The sequence below is a fragment of the Geospiza fortis genome, unplaced genomic scaffold (assembly GCF_000277835.1).
Source record: "Geospiza fortis unplaced genomic scaffold, GeoFor_1.0 scaffold173, whole genome shotgun sequence".
Taxonomy (NCBI): domain Eukaryota; kingdom Metazoa; phylum Chordata; class Aves; order Passeriformes; family Thraupidae; genus Geospiza; species Geospiza fortis.
This window is the reverse complement of record NW_005054334.1, coordinates 950273-967176: the sequence shown is the minus strand read 5'-3', so window position 1 is coordinate 967176 and position 16904 is coordinate 950273. Positions and strand designations below refer to the sequence as shown.

General features: G+C 43.5%; 1 protein-coding gene across 1 annotated transcript; it reads left to right on the top strand.

Moving 5' to 3' along the window:
- The first annotated feature begins 1431 nt into the window (after positions 1-1431).
- Positions 1432-15114, top strand: PRDM4 (PR/SET domain 4). The gene is made up of 10 exons (XM_005421796.3): positions 1432-1570; positions 2214-2399; positions 4402-5196; positions 8292-8441; positions 9604-9722; positions 10460-10545; positions 11506-11633; positions 12188-12502; positions 13622-13790; positions 14805-15114. The coding sequence occupies exons 1-10, from the start codon at positions 1438-1440 to the stop codon at positions 15112-15114; spliced, it is 2391 nt and encodes a 796-aa protein (XP_005421853.1). The 5' UTR covers positions 1432-1437.
- The last annotated feature ends 1790 nt before the right edge of the window (positions 15115-16904 follow it).

Below are 16904 nucleotides of genomic sequence, written 5' to 3'. Positions count from 1 at the left end.
CCCGCAGGCCCCGGGGCTCGGCTCCGGGGCGAGGGTGGTGGTTCCCTTCCTCGGGCATCGCCATCCTCAGCAGCCGCCTGAGCCGGGGATGAAATGCCCTGCCCCGCCGGGCAGCTGGAGCCCTCGGCCCCGTCCCTGCAGAGCCGTCCCTGGCGGCGGCCGGGGTGGTAGGCAGTGCGTGGTGCCCAAGGTGGGCAGAGCCGAGGTGGAAGTCGGCGACTCCGCTTGCGGCTCAGCCCCCGGGTGGCAGGTGGTCTGCGAGGAGCTGCGAGTGGACTCGATGTTCCTTACGGGCCCCTTCCAAGCTGAGACCTTGTGCTGTTAACTTGCGTGAGTTTCGTGGATTCGGCGGTTTTTCCGGGATGAGTGGTACCTTTCCTTACCGGAGCGGCAGCCCAAGCTCCAGCTCTCCATCAGTACTGCAGCGCTTGGGCCTGCTGCTGGCAAAGGCCATGTGGGAGGCCTGGGTCAGCCTGGAGCAGTGTGGGGTGTGTGGCTGCTCTGGGGGCAGTTGGTCTGGCTGGCCCCAGGAGCTGCTGGTCACACCTGGTGTGTGGGTAGGCGGGCTGGGGGGGGGACAGCCTGGGGCAGGAGAGCTTGCAGTGTTTGACGAGTGTGAGTAGACTGTGTCTCCATGGTGTCCCCATCCCTGCGGAGTGGTTTGGGCTCATGTGCAGCTTGAGACCCCAAAGGACGTATGTGCTCCAAGCTGACATAGCTTCTTCTAAGGCTGAAGGTTTGGAGTATTGGACGGTTCCTGCAGCTGCTTGTGTGGTGTGTGTGTGCCCACTGGAGCAGTGCGGTTGATCACTGAAATAGGATGGCACCCGTGGTACCAGTTTTTAATGTGATGAGAGCACATAGAACCAGACTGAGGCAGTCTTTTAAAGCTGCTAAGGCTGTTTTGTGGTGGTAACTCTTGTCACTATTGGCCTGGTTCGAACTGGTGGGGAATTAGAGGTTGTGTGTCTGTTACCAGTTTGAAGTGATCTTTCCCCCAGAATTTAGATTTTGAATGTGGATGTGGTGTCCAAAAGTCATGAAATATAAATCAGGTGCTGTTGTCTGAGTATTTCTGACATTCAGCTTGTAAATGGATCTGTTTTCACAATAGTTTCATCACAATTGCTTTTATTACTAGGAGTAAGACTTTGTTTTCTGGATGGCAAGAAAGAAGCTGTGGTCTGATTTGTCTTTCTGAATTGTTTTTTAATCTTGATTATTGCTATCTAATATGATCAATATGTATTGATCATGACCGTGTGGAGTGGCTGATGTGTTTTATGCTTAGCTTCTTAAGGCAGAGTTTTTATATGCCAATATCAGATTTTGAGTTTGTTTGCTCAAACTTTCCTCACCACAGTACAGTCAGTAATCAGGAATGCTTTTGCATTCTCTTTCTTTTTCCTGCTCCACTCTATGTTCCTTGTCTCCAGAATGAATGAAATGAACTTGAGTCCTGTAGGGATGGACCAGCTGACCTCCTCCTCTGTGAGCAATGCCCTGCCAGTCTCAGGAAGTCACTTGGGCTTGGCAGCGTCACCCACTCACAACGCCATACCAGCACCAGGTAATGGGGGAGGGTCCCACACGGGGTGTTGTAGCTCCTGCTCTGTGTTCTGCTGTCACAGCAATGGTCCTAACTGGGCAGCAGTGCCTGCTCTGATAGCCAGTCATACCGTAGGTAGTGAAATGGTGCGGAGTTGGGGAAGGGGAAACCATAAATTGTTGCTTATGTGGGCAAAGCAAAAGGCACGAGTGCTTGTTGAGCTTATGCTTTAGTGGGAGCCTCGTTTGGTTTTAATGGGGTGATTTGCACTGTGGGTGAGTAGTATCAGAACTCTTTGAAATTAGGGCTGTAGCTGAAAATCTCTCTTCATCTATGTCTAATTTCTCTCAGGTGAAAAATCACTTGTATAACAAAACTGTTTTCATAGCTCTTCTTTCCAGGGGCCTGCACAGACAGAAGTCCATTACAATTGTCAAATAGAAGCAAGGGCTATAAAATGTAAAAGATTTAGCCATATTCAGGCATGCTTCTCACTTCTGCGATAACTGATCCTTTCTTTGATGCCTGGCACCTTACTTGGACAGTGCCATGCTGTGTTTCCTTAGGGCAAGAGCTCCTGGGGAATTAGTAATCTCTTTGTTAGCTTATGCGTTCATCAACTCAGGGAGTTCTGTTGAATTTAAATGGGCATTTTCTCTTGCAGGCTTGCCTGTTGCAATTCCAAACCTGGGCCCCTCCTTGAGTTCCTTGCCCTCTGCTCTGTCTCTGATGCTCCCAATGGGTATTGGGGATCGAGGAGTGATGTGTGGTATACCAGAGAGAAACTACACCCTACCTCCACCACCATACCCTCACCTGGAGAGCAGCTATTTCAGACACATTCTACCTGGTAAGTGCTCTGGTGCTGATGGATGGGAACAGTAAGAGCAACTGTTTTAAGAGCTGTCTGTTTCTGTCCTGAAGCAGGAATGACTGACAGCATGACAGAGCTGTTGTTTCCTTGAGTTTGTCTGGAGACTGTTGTGCCATTTACACGCTTTATTTTCAGATATCTGTTTCTATATTTGTGTATGAAAAGAATTGCAGGGCATTTTCTATTTAAACCTAACCTTTGATTGCTCCACCTGCTTTGATTTTAGGATTAACAGAAAACAAAGCATGCCCGGTTTCTGTCTCCAATGGCTTGTAGCTTGGAATTTGCTTCTATTTTTCTAGTCCAGTAGTCTGAAGCAATATTTAATATGTGCATAATGGGAGGTTACAGGAGTTCAAAGTTCAAAGAGGGCATCAGCTGTGGTGTTGGGCACTTTCCCACCCATTTAACCCGTGGCACATTTTTTCTTTATTTTTCTTCAAGGTTGATTTCCAAAGGTGTAAGACACTGACTTCTATCTTGATTCCTTCCTCACACGTGCTTTGGAGTATAAATGTAGAATTTTACATGTCAGTATGTGAAAACACAGACATTGAAACTTTAAATGTGCTCCCGGTTTTGTTTGGTAGCTAAGATTGACAGGGTGGAAGAGGTAGTTAAACTTCTTCAAGGTGACTCACTGAGTGTTGTTGGTTCAGCCTGGGTTAGGAATAAACTAGTGGGCCAGGTCTCCTGCAGCTACTTGTTGACTGATGGCTGAACTTTCCAGCTGCTTAGGAGTAACCTTTCCTACTGCACTGCATGCCTGCTGCTCAGTAGACAAGGAGACTGTGCACTAGGACCAAAGGTATTTGCCATTTTCTGAGCTGGAATAATCTTCCTGTGATGTTTTATACAGTTCTTCTGTCAGTCATCTTGCTGCCATCAAGGATCCTCTGTGTTCAAGCCACAAGGCAGCATTGCATGCAGAAATATTTCATGCAGCTGATTAAATTAAACGGTTAATTTTTTGGCTTCTTGTGCTGCAGAAAGAGTATCTGTGTTTGCATCCTTGTGATAACAAACATATTTGAATGGAAAACTCTTACGGAACAAGTGGCTCGTAGAGTTGAAGGCTAAAAAGAAACATGCTGAGTCATCTTGCAGAATCTGCAATATCTGCCTCTGTGTCTGCTGGAAATAATGTTTACTTGAATGTGCTGTTGCATTTCTTCCGAAGATTTTTGTTTGTTTGTTTTTAGTATGTAAACACAGTTTAGTGTTTCTTCATATCTTAAGTTTCAAGGTTGTTTGATGTTGAGAACCTTCCCAAAACTACCAGAAGAGATGGTAGGGTTTCTGATTTAAGTTCAACCAAGCTATTGTTTTAGGAGAAACAACATGCTTTCATGTTAGAAAAGAGAGCAGATGACTCATGAAGTCTGTGCGAGAACTTGTCTTTGTCCTCCAGAATTGCAATTGATGACCTCTGAGATGGACAGTTATGCCACTTAGTATTAGAGGAAGGAAGCAGTCATTGTTAAAACTTGAATACCTAAGCAAAAATTATGTGTCCTGGAGAATTGTTTCTGTTTCTAGCAAAGATTAACCAGGAATGACCAAATTATAGACTCCACTAGCAGTCCTTCATCCTTGTGAGCTATTTTTTGGGAATGAAAAATTAAGCCTAAAATGTGAAGAACCTCTTTCTCATTCGATCTTTGTACTGAGCAGCCTGGGTGGAATTCTCCCATGAACTTGGGTGTTCAGACTTTGAGGAATAACTAGAGACCTGCTCTATTGGGTGGAAACTCTGAATTAGTTGTCAAGTGGTACTTTGACAAGAGTGTTAGGCTGGCATGTGTTTGTAAGCCATATTTTAGAATCCATTTTAGTGGATTTGAATTGGAAATAATGTAGAGAACATTATTAGTAGTAGTCTTCAGGGATCTGAGTGTATCCTTCAACAGATTTTTATTCAAGATTTGAAAACAGATGTAATCTCACTCCCTTCTTTTTCTCCCTCTCTTCCTATCAGGTATCTTATCTTACTTGGCTGACAGACCACCACCTCAGTACATCCATCCCAACACTATAAATGTTGACAGCAATCCAGCATTGTCAGTCTCCAACAATCCCTCAGCCCTGGATCCCTACCAGCCCAGTGGGACCGTGGGGCTGGAACCAGGGATTGTCTCCATGGACTCCCGCACAGTGAACACACATGGTCCTCAAAATCTGCATCCTAGTGACAGCCACGAGGTAGCACTGGATACTACAATCGCCATGGAGAGCGTTTCCAGGGTAACCAGCCCCATCTCTACAGATGGGATGACAGAGGAGCTTACAATGGATGATGTAGCTGGGGATCATACACAGATCCCAAATGGCTCCCGGAGCCATGAACCTTTAGCCGTAGACACAGTGGGCAGTAACTTGACATCGGACGCTGTGGGACACGGTGCCGTCATTCCCATTCACGGTAGCACTTTGGAACTCCCTGTTGTCATGGAGCCTGACCACATTGCCGGGCGGGTGACAGGGATATCGGACAGCACACTAAATGACCCCATTCATACTGTGGCCATGAGCACCAACTCCGTGAGTGTGGCGCTCCCTACCTCACACAACCTCGGTTCCCTGGACTCAGTAGCCTTGCATGAAGTGGGCCTCAGCCTGGAGCCCGTGGCAGTGTCTTCCATAAGTCAAGAAGTAGCCATGGGGCCAAGCCATGTCGATGTGTCTGCAGACAATCTTGCCTTTGTACCATCATCTCTGCAAATGGAAGACTCCAATTCCAACAAGGAAAACATGGCAACCTTGTTTACCATATGTGAGTGGACATTTCATGCTTTTTTGGGCTAGGGTTTGCCATGTAGCTATTGTCTGGTGTGGCTGGACTCTGGGTGCTAGTCTTACAGATTTATGGTTATTTAACAAGTGCAAAATTTGAAACATTTGCAGTGCCAGGCTAACTGTTTTGAAACAGCAGTAGTTGGAAGTAGTAGGAGACGTAGGAGGATGTTTTAGCATAATTCTCTTTGTATCATTTTCATCTTGCCATGAGGTTGGAAGCTGAATCTTGGTGAAGCTCTTGATTTGGTGGATATGCTTATTATCCTTTCCAATGAGACTTCTGTTTTTATAAAGTCACATCACAAGTGACTCTTCTTGCCCCATGAAAAATACAAACACCACCACAGGCCATACTTTCCATCAAATGGGTATAATTTTTGAGTATGACATTACATGATTTTGCAAAATTTATATTAAACCATGAACAATCATCATGAAAGTGTTATTCTAAATAGGAAAAAAGAGCAGAGAGGGAAGGAACTTTATAATATTTCTAATTATTCTCATCAAAGGACTTTAGTCCAGAGGTTAGTAGATCTTATAGGAAGAAAAGAGCACTGGGTTTTGTATTGCCAGTCCTGTTATTATTCAAGGAGTGGTGTTTGAGAACTGAGAAGTTCTCATTTGCTGGGAGAGAGATTTGCACTTCCACCTGCAGGATGTCTGGCTTCCTGCTTACTGAAACATAAGGCCAGCTTTTATATTCACTTTTATTATCTGTGGTAGCATTGCTGAGTGCTGCTCTTCATCCAGTCTGGCCCTACAACTGCCAGAACCCAATGGCTTGCTTTGCCTGCAGAACATATTTTAAGAAATTGAAAGATACAGTGCCTTGGTTAGCAAGGGAAGAGATGCAGTTTAGTGCAAAGTGTCTAGTCAGTCAGACATTTGGATTAATTTGTTAAGATTTCATTCTGTGGGATAAAATACAACTTCAAATCAGGTGGGCATAGAACTATGATGAATTTACAACTCCTAGAGGAAGAGTTTTACAGTTGACGCACTCAGAGGTTCCTACAAGCATCTGTTGCATATTGAACAGATAATGATCCAAATACTGTGATATCCAACATGCTTGTGGTGAAATAACTATTCTTCCTCTCTTAAAAGTGAGATTTGATGTGCTAGCTTTTTGTTGTTATAGTTAGCATAGTCCTAAGCTGTTTTCCAGACGATGCTCCCCTTTGGTAGGACATTAAAATGGCTGTTGCATGCCTTGTGCTTGCATGTGATTTGCAAAATAGATTCTTGACTTGGAGAGGTTTAAATTTTAACTTTTTGTTGATGTTTTTAAACTTCACCTGAATTAACAGGAATTTGTGTCCAGACAGGTGACAGCAAGGACAAGGCGTTGTTTTAGATCCCCTTAGTGGTTTTTCCTCAGATATTAGGAGTCAGGGCCTTTTACAGAAAACTTTTTACTGTTCCTAAGCAGGAAATAAAAAGTGTGCCTTTGCTACAGTCCTGAATGTTTGCAAACGCTTTTAAGAAGCGTTTTTTTTGGTCATCTTTGTTGACAGTTCTGGGTATCCAAATCAGAGAAATAATGACTAATTTTCTTTTTTTAATGATTTGGCATGGACAGTAATGGAAAGTATATTTAACTTTCTGCGGAATGTGAGATTTTTTGTTTTCCAACATCTTAAAAATGTATGAATGGTTGAACTTCTCCAAGTGGAAATGTCCCATGCCTAGAACTTTTCTTCCTCTGCCTCTCCATGGAGCTGGTCCACAGACCCATAGTGGGTGTGTGCTAGGCAATGCTTAAAGGCAGCTGTTCCACACAGTGGTTCTCATTACTCAGGTGTCGCTTGTTGCTGCTTTACTCCTACATGTCACCAGTGCACATGGAATAATGCTTACATAGTCTCTACCTAATAATTTTTTTAGTACTTTCCTATCTGTTAATGTGTAGTTGCTCAAACTGTATTTTATGAGGTCAAATTCTGGTGCCCTGGTATATCAAGGAAGTATCTGGAAAATATCTTAAAGCATGTAAGGATGGAACTGCTGTCTGAGTCTGCTGAAGGCTACTTCTGTCATAGGTCTTTTATACTGGAGCTGGGTCATCAAGAGGCCAAAGAGGGTCTTTGTGGAGATCCTGATTAATTACCTGAACATCTTTCTTCTTCAGAAGAAGAATTACTTATCAGGAGAGTGCAGAGTAGGTGTTGGTTGTTCCATCCACAGAGAATTCTAATGACATCCATCCTTTTGCTAGATTAAATTGTAATGCTATAGAGAGCATTTTATGCTGTACTTTCCCTCAGATTTATTAGACTGAAGACTTTCACTGGTTTCTTCTATAAGAGTACTTCTGCTGAATGACAGATTAGGAAAGCGACGCTACTGATTCTTCTTGGACTTTTGTTTTTGTTGCATTCAGTGGCATACTCATCCTGCATGAGTTTGCTGCAGTGAGACCTTCAAGAGCAGCAGTGAGGTCAGGTTTTTGCTACTGTGATTTACACATAGTCTGAATTTAAATGGAGGTTAGGGGATTTGTGGTTCATATTCGGAAAATTTTAGAAGGATGACCTTACTGGTTCATTTGCGTGGTTGTCCTTGAGGTTCTACATGCAAGAAGTGTTTCTGCTTAATTCCAAAAACATAACCAGTTAGAATATGTTTGGTTTTGTTAGTCATAGATTTTTCTGCCAGTAGAGTTCGTTTCACTTGCGATCAGAGTGAAATTCGCTTTTCCATCACCAGCACTGGGGAGGTTATCGTTCATTTTGCAGTAGCTTTGATGAAGAGTGGGCTCTGTCCCATTGCTAGATTCCCCTGTACGGATAATCTGGAATCTAGGTCATCAGTTTACCATCAGGAAAGTAGGTGGAGATCCTCACATTTGATCTGAACTGGATAGAAACTGACATGTATGTCAGTGCCCACCTGACTGTAAGAACATGGTCCATATTCTTCTGAGTAAAAGCTGATAAGTGGACAAGTTGAACATGACAGAAGCAGCCTTTGGCAGGAGCTGAGCTGAAGCACATTGGTAGGGAGCTGATTGCACTGTAGGAGCTGTTACATGTTTTTAATGCCTGCTGTCCCCTTCTGTCTCTGCAGGGTGCACGCTGTGTGACAAGGCGTATCCGTCAGACTGCCCGGACCACGGGCCCGTCACCTTTGTCCCCGACAGCCCAATCGAGAGCCGAGCCAGGCTGTCCCTCCCAAAGCAGCTGCTCCTCCGGCAGTCCATCATGGGAGCTGAAGCAGGTAAGGATCACATTACTGGGCACTTCCCTGCAGCACTTTAAAATACACTCGCTGCTGAAATCCAAAACCGTAGGGCGATTAATGTGGGAAAGAAACACCATGAGAGAGAGATGCTTCCCTCTTCTGTAATCGCCCTGACTTACATTATCCATGAGCTTCTTGTGGTCTGGTTACTGCTTAGACTTCAGCTATACCACAGGGCTGCTGCCATGGAGTGTGGCACTTCTTAAGGTTAAGCAAGGTACAGGTTTTTTTATTGTGCTAAACAGCCCAGGCACAGCTTTGATAAGAAAACAATGCTGCAATTGCGTTGGAAGCTGACAATTAGAAGTCATAGAGGAGAATTCTGTCTGCTTGTTCATGAGCTTGGTTTGCTACCTTCTGGGTGCTCTCATTGGAGTATTGATCACAAGTGCCTGTTTTTTTCCCCTCCTTCATTTACATTTGGCATGTAGACTGTGACCTTGCCACTGGATGTGGACCTTGAAGAGTACAGTGCAGTACCCTAAGGATCTGAAGGCTAGAGAAGAATGCGATTATTGGCTTGTTTAGTGATGCTGCTTGTTGAGAGTAGATGACATCTGTTCTTTTCAAGATGCACTAGTTTTCAGTTTATTCCTAAGAGCTATTCAGTGTATTCATGTAGACCTATATATATATATATACACATATACATATATATATATATATATAAATGTTTAATAATAAATAATATACACGCAGGAATCCCTTTGCCTCTGGGGAGAAATGCAGAAGCTGCTTAACAATGCCCAGCAACAATTCTGGAAATTCCTGGGGATTAGGTAGGCAAAATGTAGTTACTGAAACTAGTATTTTCTGCTTCTGCAGAAAGTGCCATGAGACCTTTCATTGGTACAAGTGGCTAGGATGTTAGTTTTATAGCTTACTGAAAAATAAATTACTTGCTTTTGACCAAATAAATATTTGTAATGACACCAAAGCGGCTCCCATTAGTGTCATGTGGTGGTGGTGGTTCTTGTCTCTGGCATAGGTGTGTTTCACATGTGAAGTAGAAGCTTTGATGATCTTATGCATAGATATTACCTCTGGAGCATTATCTCATAAGCCTCCCACTTCTTTATTATGCATGATTAGTTATTTAAATAATTGATTTCTTCAGATTATGGTCTTCTAATGATAGGTGTGTGGACACGAGAAACCATTCCTGTGAGGACTTGTTTCGGACCTTTGATCGGGCAGCAGAGCCATTCTCTGGAGGTGGCCGACTGGACAGACAAAGCAGCCAGTCACATCTGGAAGGTCAGTGGTGTTACAGCTCACACAGCCTGCCAGCATGCTTTATCTGGTGAAGCTACCACATGACAGCAATATTAACATTATCATCTTTGCCAAAAGTCAAAAGTAATGCAGTTTAATTGTTTAATTCTTAGTATCAGCACAGGAGAGCTCTATACCAGTGTGCTGGTAGTCAGTCCTGAAGAACAATAAGCTTCTTTAATGCCTTCTCTTTTAAAGGGCCGTATGTGGTTTCAGTATTTGTGTGGAATTGCTGCAGAGATTGTGTATGAATTACTAGGCAGCAGTTGTTTGTTTGTTTTGTATCTTTGTTCATTGAAAGTTCCCCCAGGTGATGAATGATTTGTTTTAGGAAAGTCAATTTAAAGCTTTCTTTTCCCCATCATTTCATTTGCAGAAAGTAAATCTGACCTATATAAATAAAACATGTACTGTTTGCCCAGATTTTGTTATTCACAAGACTTGGTTTGTAAGAAATGCAGCCAAATGCATTTCTGCTGGAAGGTAAAGGTGAGAAGGATGCTGATAAACAGGTTTTCTGGCCTCCTTGCCAACAGAGGTCAAGGTGCCTGTATGAAGAGGAAAGTAAGGAGTGAAAACAGGGCTGTGGTGTTGGCAGTGGCAATGTAGACTTCCTAGCTTGTTCTAGGTAAACACATCCTCTCCTAAAGAAAGAAGCTGGCTTTCACTGCATTTATTGCCGTGTTTTGTCCTAAGGTTGCATTTGTCTTTCCTGGTAGATCTATCACAACGGTGTCCTGGAGTTCTGTGTCATCACAGCTGATGAAAATGAATGTAACTGGATGATGTTCGTACGCAAAGCCAGGTGAGAGCCACCTGGACTGTGCTAAGGAGCTTTGAGTCTGAGCTGCAGGCTCGTAGAAAGCTGTACTGCAGAATGAAGGTTGACCTTCATTCAACTTAAGTTGACCTTGGTTGTCCTTTTGATTTTAATACTTTATTTACAAAGTGTCCCTGAGTTCTTTTGGCCAAGTTCCAAGCCCCACAGCTTGTGAGACCTGTCCATTTCAGTCTGTGATGGAAACTATCCAGGCTGGCTTAAGTATTGCTCCATCCATGGTCCACTGAGAAGGCTGAACCTCTCTTATTTCTCTGTGACACAAAGTAGATTTCTCCTGCAGTTCCATTTCATTGTTCCTATATGCAGGAGTCAAGAACTGTAATGTTTAATCTCCCACTGCAGTGGGGCAGACTTTTTGCTGGTTTCAGATACTGGGAACACACATATGCAAGCTACTGCTTCAAAAGATGAATGACCACGTCTTGGAACTGGTCCTCAAGAGGACTTTTTAAAGATAATGTTGCTTCCAGACATTACTGATATTTTTTCCATCATGCATTCTCTATTTCTTAAGGGATTTTCTATGTAAATGAATCTATGTGTATGAAGAATCTATGTGTATGAAAAATACATAGATTTTTGTAGTTTGTTAGGAGATCATAAACTCATTTCTCTCAGCCCACTCAAATATCTATTGATAATTTTCTCAGAAGTGTTGTGAGAAACACATCATTTGGTGGAGGACATTGACTCTCGAGGTTTAGTTTTTCTTTCCTTTAATAAAGAAGGACAGAAGTGACAGACATACAAGTTTTTATAATATACTGACAAGCGCTGCTGTTCCTATTACCTTTTTATAGGAATCTTTCCTTTTTCCTTTTCCCTTCCTTTTTTCTTTTCCATTCCTGTCCCTCTCCCTCTCCTCTCCTCCAAAAGTCATTACTTTTGAAGGGCTTTTTTCCTTAGCTGTTGTTATTGCTGTAGGAACCGGGAAGAGCAGAACCTGGTAGCTTATCCTCATGATGGAAAAATTTACTTCTGCACCTCTCGGGACATCCCCCCTGAACACGAGCTTCTCTTCTATTACAGTCGGGACTATGCACGACAGCTTGGTAAGTAAGAGCTCTTTTTTCTTGACTTTACAGGGAGTATCCAGCTTGAAATCCCTTTCAGTGCCATCTCTGGGCTCTGTGACTTGGGACTGCATTGTGTTCCTTTTCAGTTCCCATTGGTGCATGTCACAGTTTCCTTTAACATTTCATTACTACAGAGTACCATAATTTAAAAGAAACATTTCCCCACTTAATTCCACTGCTCAGAAGTAAAAGATTATGAAGATTTTTTTTTTGAAGAAAAATAGTATTCTGTTCATCCAGGGCTAAGGGAATTCTGGAGCTGAAGATGGTCCTATCCTCCCCCAGCTGGGATTGTGATAATTTAGATTTGGGTGAGCTGTGCTCAAAACTGTTCCAGAGTTTGGCCCCTCAAAACATTTTAAATGACCTACCTGATACAGCTGGAAAGCAACACCAGACAAAGGTGAAAGAACAAAGGTGAAAATCTCTGCACCTGGCTTTGCTACCACAGACTAAATGGTGGTGGTCCTTGTTCAAGCTCTGTTAGGCTTTACTGTGCCTCATTACAAGTGATGTTTTTGTGCCCAAAGGTGTCCCTGAGCATCCAGACATGCACATCTGCCACTGCGGGAAGGAATGTGCTTCCTATGCGGACTTCAAGGCCCATTTGAGCAGCCATATTCACAACCACCTCCCCAGTCAGGGGCACAACAGCAACCACGGGCCAGGCCATGGCAAGGAGAGGAAGTGGAAGTGCTCCATGTGCCCTCAGGCTTTCATCTCCCCTTCCAAGCTGCACGTGCACTTCATGGGGCACATGGGCATGAAGCCGCACAAGTGTGATTTCTGTAGCAAAGCTTTCAGCGATCCAAGCAACTTACGGACACACCTCAAGATCCACACAGGTGAGGGCTTTCTACAGATGCCTGTGTGAGGTCAGGGGAGAGGCTGAAGGTCAAGTTACAGGCCAGTAGACAGTGTGGGTATTTTTTTTTCCACTATTCCTTATTGGGAAATCACAAAATTCTAATTAGAAAGCTAGAAAAGAAATAAAACTGAGAGTGAAGTGCTCTCAAGTCAAGCATAGGAAGCCAGGCATTTTAAAGGACTGATGAAATATTAATGTTGTATACACAACCACAGAATACTCAGTGGGGTGGGATTTCAAGTGGTTTTCAAACTTAGTCTGAACTCAGTAACGTGCTGGGGTTTTAAACTATTTTTGGCAAAGAATAACAGAAGTACTGATAAGTTGAAAAATGGGATAAAACATAGACGTTTTCAAAGGGCCACTGACATTTGTACCTGTGTGTTTGTTAGGTAAGAGAACTTGTTTTTGCAGACAAAAGCAATGCAGTGCATCAAATGTGGTTGGGCTCCAGTAAGGCATCAGAAACAATTCCTGTGGGAAATCAGTGAGGATAGGGGTGTACTAATATACAGTAACTAGATGGTTACCATGGTTACTGTTACAAAGGAAGCTACCATTGTTTTTACTGAAGAATTCTTCTTGGATAAGACTAGTCTTTTAAGTGTTTGCCTGAATCTCTTGGTGGAAAAATGTGCAGAGCTGCTGGGGGTATTTTAAAATCCAGAACAAGGAGGCACAGTTGGTGTGGACAAAAGAAGCACAAACCCCACCTCACAAGAAAGGCTGGCTGACCACAAGCACTGGAGAAACAAGCAGCAGTGTTTAGAAGGATGAAGTGCAGAAAGGTGCATCACACTTGCGCATCAGTGGTTTGAAATAGTATCGTGGCATTGGGGCATGGAATACGGGATGAAAAGCTTTGGGAATGATGAAGTCAGCTGTCTGTTTTTTTGCATAGCTAAATATAGATTGGAACCACGTAGGTCTTTATGCTGAGTCTGAAGGAACTGCAGGAGAAAACAAGTCCTGTTCACAAAAAATCTGCCTTTCATCACAGTAAAATTTAATTTTTCAGCAATGGTCAGGGTTGTTTGCTTACTGCATTTCTTGGGACACCAAATGTTAATCTGTGGGTGTCCCTGTGTACTCCTAGGTCAGAAGAATTATCGCTGCACCCTCTGTGACAAATCGTTCACGCAGAAGGCTCACCTGGAGTCGCACATGGTCATTCACACCGGGGAGAAGAACCTCAAGTGCGATTACTGCGAGAAGCTCTTCATGCGCAGGCAGGACCTCAAGCAGCACGTCCTCACTCACACACAGTAAGTGACTTCACAGGAGCTGTTGGACTGGCCAGTGCAAGAAATAATGAACAGTCCAAGACACAATCTCCAGTTTGCAAATAGTTTGGCCTAGGGAGCATAGGTGGGTTCATCCTCTGAAATGACAGAGAAGTCAGTTCTAGCATCTGCAGTATTTCCATGACACAGTAAATTCAAAGTGTGCTCCTTGTGTTGTGAAATGGCAATCTGGAGTGTCCATAATTTTGAAGAGAAAGAGGGGTTGTTTGATTTATATTTCATTATTTGCTGAGAACTGTTTCCATGTCCCAACGTGACCAAAAAAGACAAACTTCTCAATGCTATTGTCACCGAGGACCCTGTTAGTGAACTCCACCTGTTTGCTGTAGGGCTGTGGTGCCACCCTTCCCAGCCCTTTCCTCCCTTTCCCAGCCCTTTCCTCCCTGCAGGTCTCACTCGCATGCTTGCTCGCTCCTCCTGTAGGCAGATTCCTATCCCACAGCCCTCTGCCAGGCCAGGTCTTTTGCTCTGAGAATCTCTCCATCCTGTACATTTATTCCCAAGCCAAGGTCCTCCATAAAAGCTGCTTGCCAAAGCTAGTCCCTTTGCTTATTTCATTTTCAGCATCTGGTTTTTGTACTCGCTTGGAATCCATTGCTGCTTCTGTCATGCTGCCCAGGAGCATGCCCAGGAGTAGTGCAGCCAGATGAGTGAGAGAGAGGCAGAAACACTGACTCGCTGTGCTGCTTGTTCCTACCTACCTACTGCTGGGAGGTATTTTGCAGTGTCATTACAGAATGTGTTGCAGTCTGGTAAGCTCCTCTGCATTTACAGACTGAGAGTTGTTAAAATGCAGGGGCCTTGTTTCCATACTTGTTCTTCCCTGCCTCCTCCCCACCTGCCTTTATGTAGAGGGGGAAGGAAACTTTTCATCAAGGGTGATATCTCTGTCCTTGCTAGAATGAGGACCTTAATCAGCATTTTAATACCAGCTGTCTTGTGGCAGGAGCAAACTCACTTTTTTATGTCTTGCAGAGAACGGCAGATCAAGTGCCCCAAGTGTGACAAGCTGTTTCTGAGGACAAATCACCTGAAAAAGCATCTCAATTCACATGAAGGAAAGAGGGACTATGTCTGTGAAAAATGCTCCAAGGCTTATCTAACCAAATATCACCTCACTCGACATTTAAAAATATGTAAAGGCCCCACATCCAGTCTGTCAGCCCCAGAGGAAGAAGAGGAGGAGGATTCAGAGGAGGAATTAATAGACTCTGTGAGGACTGAAGACTGTAGGATTAACAATGGAGTCTATTCAACAGGTGGTGTTCTCTCTGGACACAAATGAAGAAGAGAGGGAAACTTTCTTGGATATTACTAGTAGCGAAGGAAAAAACCCTCTTCCTTGTTTCCCCAGTCACCTGTGTATGTCAGGTGAGGAGTTTTCCTTCTGTTTTTGTCTCCACACTACCACCACTTAATATAATCTGTAGCCAGAGCACTGAACAAGACTGGACCATGCACGTACAAATGAAGAGTTGCTAAGAAGGAAATGTGAGGCAAGATTTCTTTCACACACGCTGTGCTTACTCCTCTAAATCACTCAGATTAATCCATCCAGTGCCAGGACACGTGACACACCTCACATAGCCCTTTGAGCAGAGAGCCACGAACCAGAAATGTAGCTGAGGGGTTGCAGTGACCTGTAAGCCAACTGTCCTTAACTGCTCAAGGTGTGACATGAAGAGAAACAAGGAAAAAATGGTGTTGGAACTTTTTAACTGAAGGATGTGGTTTGGCACAAAGCAAAGACTTCTCAATGCTCAGGTTTCCTTCTTAAAACAAAACCTTTTGGTTAAAAAAAAAAGGCCAGTGAAATCAGCACTTCCATACAAAGTATCCCACTACAGAAAATCAGACATTGGTTTTTGGGGAACAGTTATCCCATCTCCTCTTCTCCCTCAAGTTCACAGCCCAGAGAAGCAAGTGAAGAGATAAAAAAAGACTGTATGGACTCAGTAAGGAAGGGGCTTACAGATGATCAGACAGCGTTTACAGTATATGTTACTTATTGTGCTGTAAACCTTTTACCACCTAGAATGATGGGAGGTTTGCTGCTAATGTTATTTATGGAATGAAGATTATTACATTTGGTTGTTCTTTTAAAATAATTAAAAATGTGGCTCTTCTCTAATGTTCTTTTTTAATATTTACATATGCTGAAAAAGAATGTTCCTATTTCTGATAATGATGCTAAGAGAAATAACACCACCTTTTAATCATCTGCCTCTCCCAGGCTTTCCTGGGACATGGTATGTGTAGGAGCACCTCCATGAACTCTGATTTGCTCTGTCACTCCTCTGGCTGTGCTGCAAAAGAAGATTCAGCTGTGCTCTGTTCTCTGACAAGGTAATGGGAGGTTCCCTTGGAAAAGAGGCTTTGCTTTGGGTGCTAAATGGCCTAAGCTCTCCCTGTATGCTGTAGTTCCTAGAGAAGCTCCCAGGGTTCTTAAAATCTGAAAATGCTTGTCTCAGATCAGTATGTGACCAAAATGCTCCTGAGACAGGTGCTGCTATCTTGGTAAATTCAGGGAAATATGTGTTGCGTCCAGTAATGCAAGTTCTCCCCAAAACAAAAAGCAACTTTGAGAGCTACACTGCCAATTATATTACTAGGGGTAGAGGTAAGAGAAATCACTTACCCTCAAAGATCTTGTCACAAAGCATATACTAGGGGTAGAGGTAAGAGAAATCACCCTCAAAGATCTTGTCACAAAGCATGTATTTAAAATTAAAGCTTTGATAAACTTGGAAGTTTTCAATGGAGAGCAGTTAAAACAGCAGTGGTTCTCGTACATACACCTTCTTAAGTGTCACAAAAGCATTTGTTGTCCACACATCATTCTCTACTGCTTGGCAGAGACAGGATGGAGGCAGGAATCCCAGCACATCCGGAGTATTCTTGGTTCCTGCAGAGCCATGCTGAACACCTTCACCAGACTACAAATAGCTGAAGTAGTTTTAAAGCAGCCAGTTGCCCTCAAGGGATAGGAAGGAAAATTACAGACCGGCCTTTTCCCCAGCTGCAGTTTGCAGGGACACAATTTGCCTGTTTTACCTCACCAGCATGAACTACAGT